The sequence below is a fragment of the Tachypleus tridentatus genome, chromosome 7 (genome assembly GCF_004210375.1).
Source record: "Tachypleus tridentatus isolate NWPU-2018 chromosome 7, ASM421037v1, whole genome shotgun sequence".
Taxonomy (NCBI): Eukaryota; Metazoa; Arthropoda; class Merostomata; order Xiphosura; family Limulidae; genus Tachypleus; species Tachypleus tridentatus.
This window is the reverse complement of record NC_134831.1, coordinates 9,057,403-9,079,307: the sequence shown is the minus strand read 5'-3', so window position 1 is coordinate 9,079,307 and position 21,905 is coordinate 9,057,403. Positions and strand designations below refer to the sequence as shown.

At 30.6% G+C, this 21,905-nt stretch overlaps 1 protein-coding gene across 1 annotated transcript in view; it reads left to right on the top strand.

The window, feature by feature from the left end:
- Positions 1-2,977: 2,977 nt before the first annotated feature.
- The window catches only part of LOC143255063 (protein turtle homolog A-like), a 117,582-nt gene continuing 98,654 nt past the window's right edge, over positions 2,978-21,905 (top strand). Inside the window, exon 1 of the mRNA XM_076510112.1 lies at positions 2,978-3,305. Within this exon, the coding sequence (XP_076366227.1) occupies positions 3,233-3,305 (73 nt within the window). The 5' untranslated portion in view covers positions 2,978-3,232. The remainder of the gene's footprint in view (positions 3,306-21,905) is intronic.

Here is a 21,905-nt window from a genome sequence, read left to right as displayed (position 1 = left end):
AATTGAACAACTAATAGAGTTACCCTTATAATGCCCCACATAGATAATAATAGGAAACTTAAATTTCTATATAGATAAAAGTTTGGACAAAACTTTTAAAAATTGCTGTGGAATTAAGAAAACTATAAATATTTTGTTGTTATTTCAAAAAACGCCTGCATATAAATAATATTTAAATGTGTGTGTGCAAGTGTAAATTATTGCTTAGGGAATAATATTGTCTCTTTTAGGGCTGTACATCTTTAGTGCACCGTATTGTTTGATAGCAGCCTGTTTGAAATCAAGTATTGTAATAACAGAGAACACGCGATATCTTCAAGAGCTTAGCGAGGGTTCAGATGGATTTGAAACATCGTTACAAACAGGAATTCTTTGAAACTTGAAATATACAGAAATAAAGAGAGAGAAAAAAGATGTGTTCCTTTGTACATGGTGTTAGCGTATAGCAGACAGGATGGTGTTTATATAAATATAAACTCTGTATATATGTATATGCAGACACACACACACACACACACACACACACACATATATATATATAAGAAAAATGGAAGAAAATCCAAATGTAAAACCTGTTATCTATCGTATTTTGTCGTAAAGCATATATTTATATACTTTTGAAATATGTGTCGCAACAATATACATTAGAACTCTTCTCAGACTTGTAAAAACTATTTTATGCTTTTATCCAATGCCTTCAAAACTTCCTTGAGTTTTGTTCATCTAATACTTAACCGTAACTAGTAACGGTTTTCTTAGGTAACATTACATATAAATCTTTTGACGTTGCCCTGCCGTATATCATATAGCTATCTATCTTTGGAAGAATAGTGAGTAAAGTACTTACACAAATGGTAAGAGGGTGATGAATGTTATATATTGCTGTTTTTGTTATATAATACAGTAGAAAATGGATAAAAACTGTTTTCTTTTTCCTGCACATGGTATTGGTGACACAAAACTCTGATGATCCTGGGGTCAGATGTGAGATAAGTGTTAACATGCTCGGATGTGAATCTGAGGGTTTAAAGTTCGCAGTACATTGCTAATAAAACACGTTCGGCATTTTTGGGTTGTGGGTACATATTGAAACTGACGGTTAAATACGAGTTGTCCGTGAGTTAGACCAGAATTCAGCAAAAAGTGACATTGTTATAGGCGAATAGAGCTTTCTGTAGCTTTGCACAACATTAACAAATTGATTGTGATGTACAAGCTGTTTATTAAAATAGTTTCAATATACACAAATCAATGTTTGTTTTCCTGTTTTTAACCCACGTAATTTTGATGGCCACCTTGGTAATTTTCTAAAATAATCAAAATCAAGAAATAACTACGGCATTTGATATATATGTCTTGCTGCTTTCGGTGAACTTTTCTCTTAATTCATTCACAAATATTATGATTGAAAAGGTTTAGAAAGAGCAACTTGAGGTTTTGGGTAGAGTTGGTAGAAAGAAATGGGGAAGATGAAAGTCTAAATAAATACTATTTTGTTTTCCATAGTTACACTACAATTTTATTCAGGAATGTATCTATTGGTCAGGGTTATTTTCAGCCTTTGAGTGTAATATTATGATATAATATGTTACTTTAATGTACGTGATTTTGAATCTAGAAAAATCAGTTTTGATTTACAGTCAACGTGATATTAGGACGTTTTCTGATTATTGTTTGTTTTTGAATTTCGCGCAAAGCTACACGAAGGCTATCTGCGCTAGCCGTCCCTAATTTAGCAGTGTAAGATTAGAGGGAAGACAGCTAGTCATCACAACCCACCGCCAACTCTAGAGATACTCTTTTACCAACGAATAGTAGGATTGATCGTAACATTATAACGCCACGACGGCTGAAAGGGCGAACATGTTTGGTGGGACGGGGATTCGAACCTACGACCATCAGATTACAAGTCGAACGTCTTAAACCACCTGGTCATGCCTGGCCCATTCTGATTACACTGCACAACAATTTTTTTTGAAAAGTTTTGCTTCCTGAAAAGTGTTTGCTGATTGTGACAGGTACCTGGTGGGTATGCACAAATATAGTTTTGGTTTTGCTTCATCACGTAGGAACTCTGAAAAATAGACAGTTAACTGTTTACCGGTAATAACGTATTTAATTGCATTTATGTTTCTAATACGCTATTAAGTTCAACATAATTAAAAGTGTTTTGCTCCTGATTTTCGATTGTATTTAATGTCCGGTGCATCATGTTGCAGTGCCCAACAGTAGTCAGCAAGCATTGACGGATTCCAGTTGTCTTGATATCGTTTTTCCATTGTAGCAACGTCCTGGTACGTGATTGGCAAATTTGGATGTGACTTTTGTAATCAGCAGCCAAAAATCTATAAGGAACATCCAACAGTGTTCAAGAAGCAAAAACTTTGTTGTGCAGTGTTATAAAAGATGATGTTGGAAAGTATAATTAGAACCAAACTTTAAAGTGAACTCATTTCGACATGTGTGTGTTGAAGGGTGGATTCCTCATAGGTTTTTTTTTTTTTTTTAGGAGAGGACACTCCTGCTTTTAGAAATTAGAATATCCTGAGGATTAAAGTACACATCTAATAAAGAGATAGTTAGGTATCCGTGTACATATTTCAGTAGCCACACTCTGGTCACGTGGTTTCTTTATTATGATTCTTAATGGTTAAATAAAATTAATATTGAAAATTTTAGAATGTTGTGTATTTGACGATAAACAACATTATTGTTTAGAACACTACGGTGGTAAAAGGGATTTAAAAATGTAATGCTATAAAATTGTTTAGTTAATGGTAGTTTGTGAAATATAAAATTATGTATAATTAACAACAAAGAAATATGACGTAGTCATACACTGTAGAGTTTTGTTTAAGCTCTAAACAATGAATGGGTTCCACTTATACAACCAAAGCGTTGCTCTATGAACCTTTTTCCCTTTTCACCCCTGATGGTAAGTGGTCTCAGCCGCAAGACGGTCGATTAGAGTGGGAAGCGGGAGATTCGGGTTCCGGTGAGGTATTTCATTCTAGTCTGCAGATGTATTGAATGATTTCAGTGAAGAAGACAGTCTTTCAATTATATTCACTCCTGAAAGTGAAGTAAATGTGAATCGAATGGCATACTAATGTAACGTAGGCGAAACGAGGACTAACAATCCCGTCTTGAATAATTTTCCAATAACGACATTCAAGCCCATATAAAGAATTGTTCTATCTTGCACTTTGTATTTTTGGTGAGTTCGTGGAGGATGGTGTTCCGACAGCTGGTTTGGATTTTGCCAGCGTTTGTTATGTTGGTGAAGTGTTTTGAAGAAAACACTAGTAAGTAACAAAGTGTGGTTTCTAATCTTATGAATAGTAAAACTTTTTTAAATATTTATCTTAAAGAAAGCATACGATTCATAGCAAATTAAGTTTTTATTATTATAATTGCAAATCCTATTCATGTGGGAATGTAATTTAAATAATTGCATACGATTTTCCTCAGCTACTTTCCTTCTATTGTTATTTAGCATGGGCTGAGAAGGCCCTCCAGCGGCTCAGCGGTATGTCTGCGAACTAAAAACTGGGTTTCGATACCTGTGGTGGGCAGAGCACAGATAGATCCATTGTGTAGCTTTGTGTTTAATTCAAAACAACAATATCGTTTGAGCAGATATTTGTTTTTGCCGGTTATCAAACACGATTTTCGTTTCTCTTTTCTTAGAAAAAAATCCTTTTGTTGTTTTCGTAACCGAAAATGAAAAACCGTGATCGATAACTAATAAAACTAAATTTCTTTACCGAAAAAAAAAATTCTATAATTTACTCTGAATAATGTTGGATATTGAATGTTCAAATAATTTAGTGGCAAAAAAAAAATACATAGCGTGGTACGAATTTCAACTGTTATTTTATTAACTATACTATTTCCTACCTTGTTTAAAAATCTATCGAATTCCTTGCTAGGTACAAAACTACTAAGCTTTTTAACTATTTCTGAAGCTTTGTTTGTGTATTGAAGTTATTTAAAACATAAAATAGAAATAACAATTGAAATCGGAAAATCTGCATCTAAGTTTGGCATCTTATAAATGAAAAACATTAACAGTTTGAAGCGTTGTTCATTTTCTAATACTTAATCCCATACAACCACCTATGTACATACATAATACTCGCTGATTTATGCCTTTGTGCTATGCTAAACAATAACTGACAGAGTAATATATCTTTCAGTTGAATCCACTTCGTACTTTAGTTGTACTTGTGAAAATGAAAGTTCTTGCTTTGTATACTGCAACTATTTACAAGTGTTATTAGAATTATCACTTGTTTGTGTACCAATTATACATGCATGTTGACTTTCACTACTAAAACTTTAGAATCAGACACTGAATATTTGTAATTTTATTCATTTTTAGTCTAATTTCAAAGAGCAATTTAAAATGTATGTCATATTCACGAGCCTCATTCTTCAACTGATATTCAAAGAAAACTTTATTCCAAATTATTAGTTTGTGTGTTTTTCTTCTCTCTAACTAATTCGATACACGAAGTTTGTGCTATACTATTAACCCTTTCTGTCCTCAGGATAGTATGTGTTAGAATGTTAACCTCTAAAACTGCAGGAAGATTTTTTTTTGTGTGTATTAATTATACACAATATTTTTGTAAATTTTATTGTAAAGTTTAAATTGAGGTCTGATGGAGATTTCGTTCCGGCTCTTCAAGTAATGTGGATTAATAATAATAACCTTCAGAAGGACTGTTAATCACTAAATAATTGATGTTATTAATTCTGTCAGCGAGTTGTTACAACACCTCATCAATGAGTCACATAACCGTTAGATTCCACACCTAATAAAAGCGACAACGCTAACAACGTCTTGTAGACTTCTCAGTTGGTGTGGTTTTAGCTCTAATTGTTGACAAAGGAGAGACACATTGCAGGTATTGACTGTGTACACAACCCCTGTCGACATCTGGGGTAACCAGATCCCCGTACCTTGGATGTGCTAATCGATGAGTCTTTCTCTACGTTGCCAGTAACAGAACTTTGGGATGAATTAGATGACCAATATAGGAGTCGTTTAGAAAGAAAACAAAAACAAAACTTAATTATACGTTAACTTTGCAAAAACAGCAAGGTACGTATTAACCAAATCATTTGATAAAGAACGTTATATGCAATTTTTTTTTAAATATATGTTATATTATCCATTACGAGTCACAATTGTGACTACTGAGTTATTGTAAAAGTTTTGATATATTCTATGTATAATTCAGAAGTGACCACGTGATACAATATGATTTTATTAATACAAATACTAAGATAAGGATGTATAGATAAATATAGCCTAATAATAGTTGTAGATCTTTTTTATAAGCTATTGAATAGCTTAATTTTAGTGTTGTGAATTTGTAGATATACCGCCATCTTACCGGGGGACATAACTATTTACTGTGTTTGACATGAAACAAAAACAATAATAAAAAGATTTATATTGGAAAATATTTTGCTACGATATAACTTGTATAATTTAGATGTAATGAAAATACTCAAACAATCAAGGTTTTATGAATATATAGTTTAAAAAAAATGTGTTATTAGATGGTCAACAGTCTCGAAACAGACACTCTACACGAACTTACATAACATATAACAAAGTAGTATTTAACTAATGGTTTAGACACTCAACATGAACCTTCGCTTGATATAACGAAGTAGTCTAACCAATGGCCTTTCTTGTATATATATATAAATGTATGTGTGTGTGAAATAAATTAAGTAAATAGCTTCGACGCTATAAAGCAATAATAAAAATATACAATAAGAGTTAAAAATTATTTTAGTAAAGTATCCAATATAAATTCCAGTCAACATCTTAAAGTCATAACTGATACTGTCTGTGATAACAGCTCTCAAATACTTTGGGGATGTCCTATCTACCCGACAAAATACGTTAATATGAAACTAACCAGTAATCATGGAAAACCAATCAAGGATTTGAAGTTAAATGTTTAAATCCACACGTCTCAGCTCCTACTTCCTTTCACTGCCTGCACTCATTGTTAATCGCAGTGAAATGTAATTATTTTATTATAGTTTTTTATCATAGAAACTAGATTTTTAAGGTAAAGTTTTAATAGCACAACATTATTTATTTATTTACTTTATATCCTTTGTTATTCTGTTTGAATTATATTGTTTACAGTGACTTTTACTTTACTTATCTCAAGGACTATGCGATTGGATATCGATTCACTTAGAGTGTTTAGTTATTTCTGACAGTCACAGGATAAAGTTTAGAAATATCGAAGAAATAGTGATCATTTGTGCAGTTTAATTATTTGAGTATATATGAGAATAATTTGTTTTGACATTTTAGTGAATAATGTTAAAATCTTGAGACTTGCGAGAAGCTCTCTTCAATCTCTGACACCACCATGTACTTTCTTCCGAAGCCTACAGCGGCAAAAAGGAAGCCTATATATATATATTTCGGGGAAATACCTTTGTTATAGAGTGCATACGTACCATTAGTCCTATTCTTTAGGGCACACATTATTGGCAAGAGTGCTTGAAGAACTTAAGAGTTAATAACTGAATGTGTCTTATTGAAGAAGAGAATGACTGATTAGAATTCACCCCTGAATGTGTCTTATTGAAGGAGAGAATGACTGATTAGAGTTCACCCCTAAATGTGTCTTATTAAAGGAGAGAATGACTGATTATAATTCACCCCTGAATGTGTCTTATTGAAGAAGAGAATGACTGATTATAATTCACCCCTGAATGTGTCTTATTGAAGGAGAGAATGACTGATTAGAGTTCACCCCTGAATGTGTCTTATTGAAGGTGAGAATGATTGATTAGAGTTCACCCGTAAATGTGTCTTATTGAAGGTGAGAATGACTGATTAGAATTCACCCCTGATTGTGTCTTATTGAAGGAGAGAATGACTGGTTAGAGTTCACCCCTGAATGTGTCTTATTAAAAGTGAGATCGACAGCTTAAAGCGACCTCTGTAGTACTAAATTTTACCAAGTTTGCTGCCAATTTGAAGGAAGATTTTTTAAAATTTAGTTAACAGGGTCTTATTTTACTATAGCACTTGCAAAGTAACGAATATAATAGGCAAAGTGTCCATGTTTCATACAGCAATCTGCTGCGCGCTATTGCTGAGTAAACTTGCTAGTCAGAAAGAAAAATTGAAAAACTATAAGCTCTATCCCATCTTCTTGTGTGTAAGCGGTAAAGTTGAGGCATAACAGCGCAATCATTCAGGGGTCGAACTGTAAGTTGGACAAAACACAGATAGCACAATATAGTACTGTTTGCGTAATTTGTTCAAAGTATGTGCTAGTGTAATACAAAAAAAATATTTACATTGTACGTTAGGAAGCAATAACCGTTTATAGCACCTGAGCCGAAATTAAGCGTAAAACTAAAGAAATGCCCTGTTAATTGTGGTGAAGCAAGTGTTAACGTAAACTTTTATTTCGGCAGGTTTCGTGATAGTCATATTACCATATAACCTGGTCAGTTGAGGTTCGCTTTTGGTATTTACAGTACTCGTTATTTGAATGTACCGCTGGAGCATTGAAATATAAGTTTGGAGAAGGCAAACCAATAACCGAGAACTGTAATTAGTCTATGTCTACATTTCTATCTTTAATAGAAAACATAAATTGTCTACAAACAAAAAACACTGTTACATTTACTAGATAGCTCTAACGGTCAACGAATTGCGAGAAACGACTTAAAATATAGTTTTGATATAATTCAAGGAATGATTTGATTTTTGAATTTCGCGCAAAGCTACTTGAGGGCTATCTGCGCTAGTCGTCCCTAATTTAGCAGTGTAAGTCTAGAGGGATGGCAGCTAGTCATCATCACCCATTGCCAACTCTTGGGCTACTCGTTTACCAACGAATAGTGGGATTAACCGTCACATTATAACGCCCCCACGGCTGAAAGGCGAGTATGTTTGGTGCGACCGGGATTCGAACCCGCGACCCTCAGATAATGTCTTAACTCACCTGGCCATGCCAGGCCGGGGAAAGTTGAAGTAAATACCAACACTAAGCAATTATCATATAAATATACAATACAGATTTCTCAGTGATTTTATTTGTATCAAGAGATTCAGGTTTTAGAATAGAAAGTGATGAAGAGAGTTTACAAGTTTAAAACTTCTGTCATATTAAACAGTACTGCAGATATTATTCATTGTGCAATGGAAACAATTTAAACATTTTAACCACACAGGATAAGAGACAATAAAACAATGAACATGTTTTCTTTCCTTTAAACCTTTCTTTTATAGAATTTTTGCACTAAACAACATAAGGACTCTTGCGATAGCCGTCTATAGTTTTGAAAGAGTCACGAGTTCGAATCATGTCGCCGAATATTCCCGGCTTTTCATCATTGGAGGCTGTATAATCTCAAGGTCAGCGTTACTTCCTGTTATTTAAAAAGTGGGTGGCGTTGATTAGATTTCATCTTTGTAGTCATTCACTTCTGAAATAGAGATAAGTAGCGTAGATAGTCGTCGAATAGCCTTGTGCAAAATTTAACAAACAAACCTAATTTTGAAGTGATGGACTACAAAGAAACGTAGTTAGACAGCATCATCTTCCACCAAATCTTGTGATAAAAGTCTCGTCGAAGATTGGGTTTATTCATAGTTCTTATAACGCATTTGAGACTGCTGAGAATGAAACGTGATTTTGCGACAATGGGACGTGAATTTAAAAGGAAACCGTCTGAATCATGCTTATGAGATGGTAACTACTAAGCCACGATAGTCTTCTCTGTGTAACAAAAACTTTTGTTAAAGGATCGAAGCATTCATTAAAATATTATAACTTTTAATAAAATAAGCAAAATTTTTTCCGAACATTTTACTTACAGTTTCAAAAACTTCTGAAGCATATGGTGTTCATTAAGTTAAATAAGCAAAATATAATTGCTCTAAATTTTATTATACTCATTTAAAATTGTAATTTCAAGGCAAATTTTAATAACTTAACATTACTTATTTATTTAATTTATAACACCGAATATTTATGTTATTCTATTTAAATTACTTGAACTGACGAACCATTTAAAGTCTGTTTTGTTGCCAGTATGAACTAAGCAGCCACAATCTCAATAGAAGAAAATTATGTTACTATTTGTGAGATAAAGAGAAAGGCCCCGCATGGTCAGGTGGTTAAAGCACCTGACTCGTGATCCAAGGATCGCTAGTTCAAATCCCCGTCACACCAAACATGCTCGCCCTTTCAATCGTGGGAACGTTATAAAGTGACATTCAATCCACTATTCGTTGGTAGAAGAGTAGCCCAAGAGTTGGCGGTGAGTGTTGATGACTAGTTGCCTTCTCTTTAGTCTTACATTGCTAAATTAGGAACGGCTAGAGCAAATAGCCCTCGTATAGCTATGCGCGAAATTAAAAAAACAACAACAAACAGATAAAGAGGGAATAATACGTTGCAATACGCCGACCACATCATTTTGCCATATCTAGTACCGATGAGATCTTTCGTCAAATACCAAGCGTAATCTTTTCCATATGGAGATGATTGTTATGAAATTTCGTTTGTTGTTGTTATAACGTTATGTAACGACACCAAAAACTGATACATTTTCAGTTCCGCCTTCATGTAAACGAACAAAATGTAAGTTTTGAACTATGCAGTTCATAACGTTTTCTCAATAAAACTTCCCGTTATAGACTGTGTATCCAGGCGTCCACGGTCGTTCCCGGTATAAACTCGCTATTCGATTAGAGTAGCCCAAGGGTTAGCTGTATTTCCTGTTCACTAGCTGCCCTCGCTCTATTTATCAGCTTAAAAACGGAAACGGTGAACATAAGCAACCCTTATGTAGGTTTACGAGAAAGAAGCAAACCTTATTTCGTCGACACCAGATAAGTTAATATTTCCTCTGTCATAAGTTGATGCAAAAATAGATAGAAAAATGCTTTTACCTCCTAAACACAGATACTCTGATGAAGAAAATGACTAGATTAACATATTAAGCTGATAAGAAAAAGCGCTTGTCATCTGAAAGTTCTGTGACGTTATGCACTGTATTTATTTATGCTGTTCGACATGTAAGGCTTTCAAACTAATTTTTTTTTCTACACAGTCTTCAATACCTTAGCGATCCCTTAAGGATCCATCATATTTCTTTTTTCTTTTCTCAATAAAGTGTTTTACGATGTGTCATCAAAAATCGTTCGAAATTAAAATTTTATCTTAAGTGAAACTGTTAAAAAAACAAATGTTAGCCCCTGAGTCAACCATTTTGAGTCAACGGTACATTTAGGGTAGTAGCCGTCCCTAAAGCAGTAAATAGAGGGAAGGCAGCTAGTCATCACCACCCAAATTCTTGGGCTACTCTTTTCCAACGAATAGTTTGATACGGCTCGCTGTTTGGACAGAACTCAACCTCAGGGTTTTGATACCTCGCTGTGGACAGAACTCAACCTCTTGTATGGTTTTGCGCTACTAAACAACAAAATAGCTTAGTGACGTAAATATGTTATGTAGAAAAACCCGCTAGTACAGCGGTAAGTCTACGGATTTACAGCACTAAAATCAGAGGTTCGATTCCCTCAGTGGGCTCAGTAGACAGCCCCATGTGGCTTTGCTATAAGAAAATACACACACACACATGTTATGTGAGGTATAAATGATATAAATGGTAACAATAACAAATTATAAATATCTAACAAATAAAGTTAAACGTTAATAATAGCTTTCTGTCATAAGTTTTACAGCAATGACAAAGTAAAAATACAAGAACACACAAGTAAAAAGTTTATTCATGATTGACTCAGACATGGTACATTAAATTCCCAATAGAGAATATCGGCTAACAGTAAAATTAGAAAGACCGTTCAATGAAGTATTTTAATGCGTTCTTAGTAACATCTATAGTGTCTATTTCATGCAGTTAGTAGTGGCTCGTAGAGTTTTAACAAACCGATCAGGGATTTTGAAATTATTAAACCAATGAGGTAAAACCCAAATGTAACAAGATGTAACAAAAATCGATTTTTTAAGTACAACTTTGATATGTTTACATCTGAAGATAGGTAATAACGAAAGTTGGGTGTTTATGCAAAAAAATATAGCTTGTTTCTACGATTGGCAGGATTTTGACAAAAACATGCTTATACAAGTTCATGTTGTAACAACAGCTGTGCCTCAACAAATATGTTTAAATGGTTACAAACTCGCTATGCCTAAGTAACATTAATGATGGGAATGTTGTTTTTTTATCTTTCAGCGACAAATGTTAAATTGGTTCGTAACGTAAACATGACCAGATGGTTCTTAACATAGACATGACCATGTGGTAGGTAACATACACATGATTTGGTTTCTCGTAACATACGTTTTAGTTATTTTCTTTTTTATAAAGAAACACTAAATTTATGCAAGAATGTTTTTTTTAATTTTTAATTTTTTTTAACCTTACCTAAATTGGATAATACAATTATTTTTAGTTACGTAATGAAAAAAAACAAAAGAAAGAGGAACAAAAAACTCAAATATTTGACGATAATAATTAGAAACTTGTGACTCAGTCACTACATATAATAATTAGAAACTTGTTACTCAGTCACTACATATAATAATTAGAAACTTGTTACTCAGTCACTACATATAATAATTAGAAACTTGTTACTCAGTCACTACATATAATAATCAGAAACTTGTTACTCAGTCACTACATATAATAATTAGAAACTTGTTACTCAGTCATTACATATAATAATATATTTAGAAATTTGTCATCCAGTCACTAAATATAATAATTAGAAACTTGTTACTCAGTAACTACATATAATAATTAGAAACTTGTGACTCAGTCACTAAATATAATAATTAGAAACTTGTTACTCAGTCACTACATATAATAATTAGAATCTTGTGACTCAGTCACTACATATAATAATTAGAATCTTGTTACTCAGTCACTATGTATAATAATTAGAAACTTCTTACTCGGTCACTACATATAATAATTAGAAACTTCTTACTCAGTCATTACATATAATAATATATTTAGAAATTTGTCATCCAGTCACTAATTATAATAATTAGAAACTTGTTACTCAGTAACTACATATAATAATTAAAAACTTGTGACTCAGTCACTAAATATAATAATTAGAAACTTGTTACTCAGTCATTACATATAATAATATATTTAGAAATTTCTCATCCAGTCACTAAATATAATAATTAGAAACTTGTTACTCAGTAACTACATATAATAATTAGAAACTTGTGACTCAGTCACTAAATATAATAATTAGAAACTTGTTACTCAGTCACTACATATAATAATTAGAATCTTGTGACTCAGTCACTATATATAATAATTAGAATCTTGTTACTCAGTCACTATGTATAATAATTAGAAACTTGTTACTCAGTCACTACATATAATAATTAGAAACTTGTTACTCAGTCACTACATATAATAATTAGAAACTTGTTACTCAGTCACTACATATAATAATTAGAAACTTGTTACCCAGTCACTACATATAATAATTAGAAACTTGAGACTCAGTCACTACATATAATAATTAGAAACTTGAGACTCAGTCACTACATATAATAATTAGAAATTTGTTACTCAGTCACTACATATAATAATTAGAAACTTGTTACTCAGTCACTACATATAATAATTAGAAACTTGTGACTCAGTCACTACATATAATAATTAGAAACTTGTGACTCAGTCACTACATATAATAATTAGAATCTTGTTACTCAGTCACTACATATAATAATTAGAAACTTGTTACTCAGTCACTACGTATAATAATTAGAAACTTGTGACTCAGTCACTATATATAATAATTAGAAACTTGTGACTCAGTCACTACATATAATAATTAGAAACTTGTGACTCAGTCACTAAATATAATAATTAGAAACATGTTACCCAGTCACTACATATAATTAGAAACTTGTTACCCAGTCACTACATATATGAATTAGAAACTTCTTACTCGGTCACTACATATAATAATTAGAAACTTGTTACTCAGTCACTACATATAATAATTAGAAAGTTGTTACCCAGTCACTACATATAATAATTAGAAACTTGTTACCCAGTCACTACATATAATAATTAGAAACTTCTTACTCGGTCACTACATATAATAATTAGAAACTTGTTACTCAGTCATTACATATAATAATATATTTAGAAATTTGTTACCCAGTCACTAAATATAATAATTAGAAACTTGTTACTCAGTCACTACATATAATAATTAGAAACTTGTGACTCAGTCACTAAATATAATAATTAGAATCTTGTTACTCAGTCACTACATATAATAATTAGAAACTTGTTACTCAGTCACTACATATAATAATTAGAAACTTGTTACTCAGTCACTACATATAATAATTAGAAAGTTGTTACCCAGTCACTACATATAATAATTAGAAACTTGTTACCCAGTCACTACATATAATAATTAGAAACTTACTCGGTCACTACATGTAATAATTAGAAACTTCTTACTCGGTCACTACATATAATAATTAGAAACTTGTTACTCAGTCATTACATATAATAATATATTTAGAAATTTGTCACCCAGTCACTAAATATAATAATTAGAAACTTGTTACTCAGTCACTACATATAATAATTAGAAACTTGTGACTCAGTCACTACGTATAATAATTAGAAACTTGTGACTCAGTCACTACATATAATAATTAGAAACTTGAGACTCAGTCACTACATATAATAATTAGAAACTTGTTACTCAGTCACTACATATAATAATTAGAAACTTGTTATTCAGTCACTATATAATAGAAACTTGTGACTCAGTCACTACGTATAATAATTAGAAACTTGTTACCGAGTCACTAAATATAATAATTAGAAACTTGTTACCCAGTCACTACATATATCATTAGAAACTTCTTACGGTCACTACATATAATAATTAGAAACTTGTTACTCAGTCACTACATATAATAATTAGAAAGTTGTTACCCAGTCACTACATATAATAATTAGAAAGTTGTTACCCAGTCACTACATATAATAATTAGAAACTTCTTACTCGGTCACTACATATAATAATTAGAAAGTTGTTACCCAGTCACTACATATAATAATTAGAAACTTGTTACCCAGTCACTACATATAATAATTAGAAACTTCTTACTCGGTCACTACATATAATAATTAGAAACTTGTTACTCAGTCACTACGTATAATAATTAGAAACTTGTGACTCAGTCACTACGTATAATAATTAGAAACATGTTACTCGGTCACTGCATATAATAATTAGAAACTTGTTACTCAGTCATTACATATAATAATATATTTAGAAATTTGTCATCCAGTCACTAAATATAATAATTAGAAACTTGTTGCTCAGTAACTACATATAATAATTAGAAACTTGTGACTCAGTCACTAAATATAATAATTAGAAACTTGTTACTCAGTCACTACATATAATAATTAGAATTTGTGACTCAGTCACTACATATAATAATTAGAATCTTGTTACTCAGTCACTATGTATAATAATTAGAAACTTCTTACTCGGTCACTACATATAATAATTAGAAACTTGTTACTGAGTCACTACATATAATAATTAGAAAGTTGTTACCCAGTCACTACATATAATAATTAGAAACTTGTTACCCAGTCACTACATATAATAATTAGAAACTTGTGACTCAGTCACTACGTATAATAATTAGAAACTTGTGACTCAGTCACTAGGTATAATAATTAGAAACTTGTTACTCGGTCACTACATATAATAATTAGAAACTTGTTACTCAGTCACTACGTATAATAATTAGAAACTTTTGACTCAGTCACTATATATAATAATTAGAAACTTGTGACTCAGTCACTACATATAATAATTAGAAACTTGTTACCCAGTCACTAAATATAATAATTAGAAACTTGTTACCCAGTCACTACATACAATAATTAGAAACTTGTTACCCAGTAACTACATATATGAATTAGAAATTTCTTACTCGGTCACTACATATAATAATTAGAAACTTGTTACTCAGACCCTACATATAATAATTAGAAAGTTGTTACCCAGTCACTACATATAATAATTAGAAAGTTGTTACCCAGTCACTACATATAATAATTAGAAACCTCTTACTCGGTCACTACATATAATAATTAGAAACTTGTTACTCAGTCACTACATATAATAATTAGAAAGTTGTTACCCAGTCACTACATATAATAATTAGAAACTTGTTACCCAGTCACTACATATAATAATTAGAAACTTGAGACTCAGTCACTACATATAATAATTAGAAACTTGAGACTCAGTCACTACATATAATAATTAGAAATTTGTTACTCAGTCAGTACATATAATAATTAGAAACTTGTTACTCAGTCATTACATATAATAATTAGAAACTTGTGACACAGTCACTACGTATAATAATTAGAAACTTGTGACTCAGTCACTACGTATAATAATTAGAAACTTGTTACTCGGTCACTACATATAATAATTAGAAACTTGTGACTCAGTCACTATATATAATAATTAGAAACTTGTGACTCAGTCACTACATATAATAATTAGAGACTTGTTACCCAGTCACTAAATATAATAATTAGAAACTTGTTACCCAGTCACTACATATAATAATTAGAAATTTGTTACCCAGTCACTACATATATGAATTAGAAACTTCTTACTCGGTCACTACATATAATAATTAGAAACTTGTTACTCAGTACCTACATATAATAATTAGAAAGTTGTTACCCAGTCACTACATATAATAATTAGACACTTGTTACCCAGTCACTACATATAATAATTAGAAACTTCTTACTTGGTCACTACATATAATAATTAGAAACTTGTTACTCAGTCATTACATATAATAATATATTTAGAAATTTGTCACCCAGTCACTAAATATAATAATTAGAAACTTGTTACTCAGTAACTACATATAATAATTATAAACTTGTGACTCAGTCACTAAATATAATAATTAGAATCTTGTTACTCAGTCACTACGTATAATAATTAGAAACTTCTTACTCGGTCACTACATATAATAATTAGAAACTTGTCACTCACTCACTACATATAATAATTAGAAAGTTGTTACCCAGTCACTACATATAATAATTAGAAACTTGTTACTCAGTCACTACATATAATAATTAGAAACTTCTGACTCAGTCACTACGTATAATAATTAGAAACTTGTGACTCAGTCACTACGTATAATAATTAGAAACTTGTGACTCAGTTACTACGAATAATAATTAGATACTTGTGACTCAGACACTACGTATAATAATTAGAAACTTGTGACTCAGTCACTACATATAATAATTAGAAACTTGAGACTCAGTCACTACATATAATAATTAGAAATTTGTTACTCAGTCACTACATATAATAATTAGAAACTTGTTATTCAGTCACTACATATATTAATTCGAAACTTGTGACTCAGTCACTACGTATAATAATTAGAAACTTGTTACCCAGTCACTAAATATAATAATTAGAAACTTGTTACCCAGTCACTACATATATGCATTAGAAACTTCTTACTCGGTCACTACATATAATAATTAGAAACTTGTTACTCAGTCACTACATATAATAATTAGAAAGTTGTTACCCAGTCACTACATATAATAATTAGAAACTTGTTACCCAGTCACTACATATAATAATTAGAAACTTCTTACTCGGTCACTACATATAATAATTAGAAAGTTGTTACCCAGTCACTATATATCATAATTAGAAACTTGTTACCCAGTCACTACGTATAATAATAAGAAACTTGTTACCGAGTCACTAAATATAATAATTACAAACTTGTTACCCAGTCACTACATATATGCATTAGAAACTTCTTACTCGGTCACTACATATAATAATTAGAAACTTGTTACTCAGTCACTACATATAATAATTAGAAAGTTGTTACCCAGTCACAACATATAATAATTAGAAAGTTGTTACCCAGTCACTACATATCATAATTAGAAACTTGTTACTCAGTAACTACATATAATAATTAGAAACTTGTGACTCAGTCACTAAATATAATAATTAGAAACTTGTTACTCAGTCACTACATATAATAATTAGAATCTTGTGACTCAGTGACTACATATAATAATTAGAATCTTGTTACTCAGTCACTATGTATAATAATTAGAAACTTCTTACTCGGTCACTACATATAATAATTAGAAACTTGTTACTCAGTCACTGCATATAATAATTAGAAAGTTATTACCCAGTCACTACATATAATAATTAGAAACTTGTTACCCAGTCACTACATATAATAATTAGAAACTTGAGACTCAGTCAATACATATAATAATTAGAAACTTGAGACTCAGTCACTAGATATAATAATTAGAAATTTGTTACTGAGTCACTACATATAATAATTAGAAATTTGTTACTCAGTCACTACATATAATAATTAGAAACTTGTTACTCAGTCACTACATATAATAATTAGAAACTTGTGACTCAGTCACTACATATAATAATTAGAAACTTGTTACCCAGTCACTAAATATAATAATTAGAAACTTGTTACCCAGTCACTACATATAATAATTAGAAACTTGTTACCCAGTAACTACATATATGAATTAGAAATTTCTTACTCGGTCACTACATATAATAATTAGAAATTTGTTACTCAGTCACTACATATAATAATTAGAAACTTGTTATTCAGTCACTACATATAATAATTCGAAACTTGTGACTCAGTCACTACGTATAATAATTAGAAACTTGTTACCGAGTCACTAAATATAATAATTAGGAACTTGTTACCCAGTCACTACATATATGCATTAGAAACTTCTTACTCGGTCACTACATATAATAATTAGAAACTTGTTACTCAGTCACTACATATAATAATTAGAAAGTTGTTACCCAGTCACAACATATAATAATTAGAAAGTTGTTACCCAGTCACTACATATAATAATTAGAAACTTCTTACTCGGTCACTACATATAATAATTAGAAAGTTGTTACCCAGTCACTACATATAATAATTAGAAACTTGTTACCCAGTCACTACATATAATAATTAGAAACTTCTTACTCGGTCACTACATATAATAATTAGAAACTTGTTACTCAGTCACTACGTATAATAATTAGAAACTTGTGACTCAGTCACTACGTATAATAATTAGAAACTTGTTACTCGGTCACTGCATATAATAATTAGAAACTTGTTACTCAGTCATTACATATAATAATATATTTAGAAATTTGTCATCCAGTCACTAAATATAATAATTAGAAACTTGTTACTCAGTAACTACATATAATATTTAGAAACTTGTGACTCAGTCACTAAATATAATAATTAGAAACTTGTTACTCAGTCACTACATATAATAATTAGAATCTTGTGACTCAGTCACTACATATAATAATTAGAATCTTGTTACTCAGTCACTATGTATAATAATTAGAAACTTCTTACTCGGTCACTACATATAATAATTAGAAACTTGTTACTCTGTCACTACATATAATAATTAGAAAGTTGTTACCCAGTCAGTACATATAATAATTAGAAACTTGTTACCCAGTCACTACATATAATAATTAGAAACTTGTGACTCAGTCACTACGTATAATAATTAGAAACTTGTGACTCAGTCACTAGGTATAATAATTAGAAACTTGTTACTCGGTCACTACATATAATAATTAGAAACTTGTTACTCAGTCACTACGTATAATAATTAGAAACTTTTGACTCAGTTACTATATATAATAATTAGAAACTTGTGACTCAGTCACTACATATAATAATTAGAAACTTGTTACCCAGTCACTAAATATAATAATTAGAAACTTGTTACCCAGTCACTACATATAATAATTAGAAACTTGTTACCCAGTAACTACATATATGAATTAGAAATTTCTTACTCGGTCACTACATATAATAATTAGAAACTTGTTACTCAGTCTTTACATATAATAATTAGAAAGTTGTTACCCAGTCACTACTTATAATAATTAGAAACTTGTTACCCAGTCACTACATATAATAATTATAAACTTGTTACTCAGTCACTACATATATGCATTAGAAACTTCTTACTCGGTCACTACATATAATAATTAGAAACTTGTTACTCAGTCATTATATATAATAATATACTTAGAAATTTGTCACCCAGTCACTAAATATAATAATTAGAAACTTGTTACCCAGTCACTACATATAATAATTAGAAACTTGTTACCCAGTAACTACATATATGAATTAGAAATTTCTTACTCGGTCACTACATATAATAATTAGAAATTTGTTACTCAGTCACTACATATAATAATTAGAAACTTGTTATTCAGTCACTACATATAATAATTCGAAACTTGTGACTCAGTCACTACGTATAATAATTAGAAACTTGTTACTCAGTCACTACATATATGCATTAGAAACTTCTTACTCGGTCACTACATATAATAATTAGAAACTTGTTACTCAGTCACTACATATAATAATTAGAAAGTTGTTACCCAGTCACAACATATAATAATTAGAAAGTTGTTACCCAGTCACTACATATAATAATTAGAAACTTCTTACTCGGTCACTACATATAATAATTAGAAAGTTGTTACCCAGTCACTACATATAATAATTAGAAACTTGTTACCCAGTCACTACATATAATATTTAGAAACTTGTTACTCAGTCATTATATATAATAATATACTTAGAAATTCGTCACCCAGTCACTAAATATAATAATTAGAAACTTGTTACTCAGTCATTACATATAATAATATATTTAGAAATTTGTCACCCAGTCACTACATATAATAATTAGAAACTTGTTACCCAGTCACTAAATATAATAATTAGAAACTTGTTACCCAGTCACTACATATAATAATTAGAAACTTGTTTCCCAGTAACTACATATATGAATTAGAAATTTCTTACTCGGTCACTACATATAATAATTAGAAACTTCTTACTCGGTCACTACATATAATAATTAGAAACTTGTTACTCAGTCACTACATATAATAATTAGAAACTTGTTACCCAGTCACTACATATAATAATTAGAAACTTGAGACTCAGTCACTACATATAATAGTTAGAAACTTGAGACTCAGTCACTACATATAATAATTAGAAATTTGTTACTCAGTCACTACATATAATAATTAGAAACTTGTTACTCAGTCATTACATATAATAATTAGAAACTTGTGACTCAGTCACTACGTATAATAATTAGAAACTTGTGACTCAGTCACTACGTATAATAATTAGAAACTTGTTACTCGGTCACTACATATAATAATTAGAAACTTGTGACTCAGTCACTACGTATAATAATTAGAAACTTGTGACTCAGTCACTATATATAATAATTAGAAACTTGTGACTCAGTCACTACATATAATAATTAGAAACTCGTTACCCAGTCACTAAATATAATAATTAGAAACATGTTACCCAGTCACTACATATAATAATTAGAAACTTGTTACCCAGTCACTACATATATGAATTAGAAACTCTTACTCGGTCACTACATATAATAATTTGAAACTTGTTACTCAGTCCCTACATATAATAATTAGAAAGTTGTTACCCAGTCACTACATATAATAATTAGACACTTGTTACCCAGTCACTACGTATAATAATTAGAAACTTCTTACTTGGTCACTACATATAATAATTAGAAACTTGTTACTCAGTCATTACATATAATAATATATTTAGAAAATTGTCACCCAGTCACTAAATATAAAAATTAGAAACTTGTTACTCAGTAACTACATATAATAATTAGAAACTTGTGACTCAGTCACTACGTATAATAATTAGAAACTTGTGACTCAGTCACTACATATAATAATTAGAAACTTGAGACTCAGTCACTACATATAATAATTAGAAATTTGTTACTCAGTCACTACATATAATAATTAGAAACTTGTTATTCAGTCACTACATATAATAATTCGAAACTTGTGACTCAGTCACTACGTATAATAATTAGAAACTTGTTACCGAGTCACTAAATATAATAATTAGAAACTTGTTACCCAGTCACTACATATATGCATTAGAAACTTCTTACTCGGTCACTACATATAATAATTAGAAACTTGTTACTCAGTCACTACATATAATAATTAGAAAGTTGTTACCCAGTCACAACATATAATAATTAGAAAGTTGTTACCCAGTCACTACATATAATAATTAGAAACTTCTCACTCGGTCACTACATATAATAATTAGAAAGTTGTTACCCAGTCACTACATATAATAATTAGAAACTTGTTACCCAGTCACTACATATAATAATTAGAAACTTCTTACTCGGTCACTACATATAATAATTAGAAACTTGTTACTCAGTCACTACATATAATAATTAGAAACTTGTGACTCAGTCACTACGTATAATAATTAGAAACTTGTTACTCGGTCACTGCATATAATTATTAGAAACTTGTTACCCAGTCACTACATATAATAATTAGAAACTTGTTACCCAGTCACTACATATAATAATTAGAAACTTCTTACTCGGTCACTACATATAATAATTAGAAACTTGTTACTCAGTCACTACGTATAATAATTAGAAACTTGTGACTCAGTAACTACGTATAATAATTAGAAACTTGTTACTCGGTCACTGCATATAATTATTAGAAACTTGTTACTCAGTCATTACATATAATAATATATTTAGAAATTTGTCATCCAGTCACTAAATATAATAATTAGAAACTTGTTGCTCAGTAACTACATATAATAATTAGAAACTTGTGACTC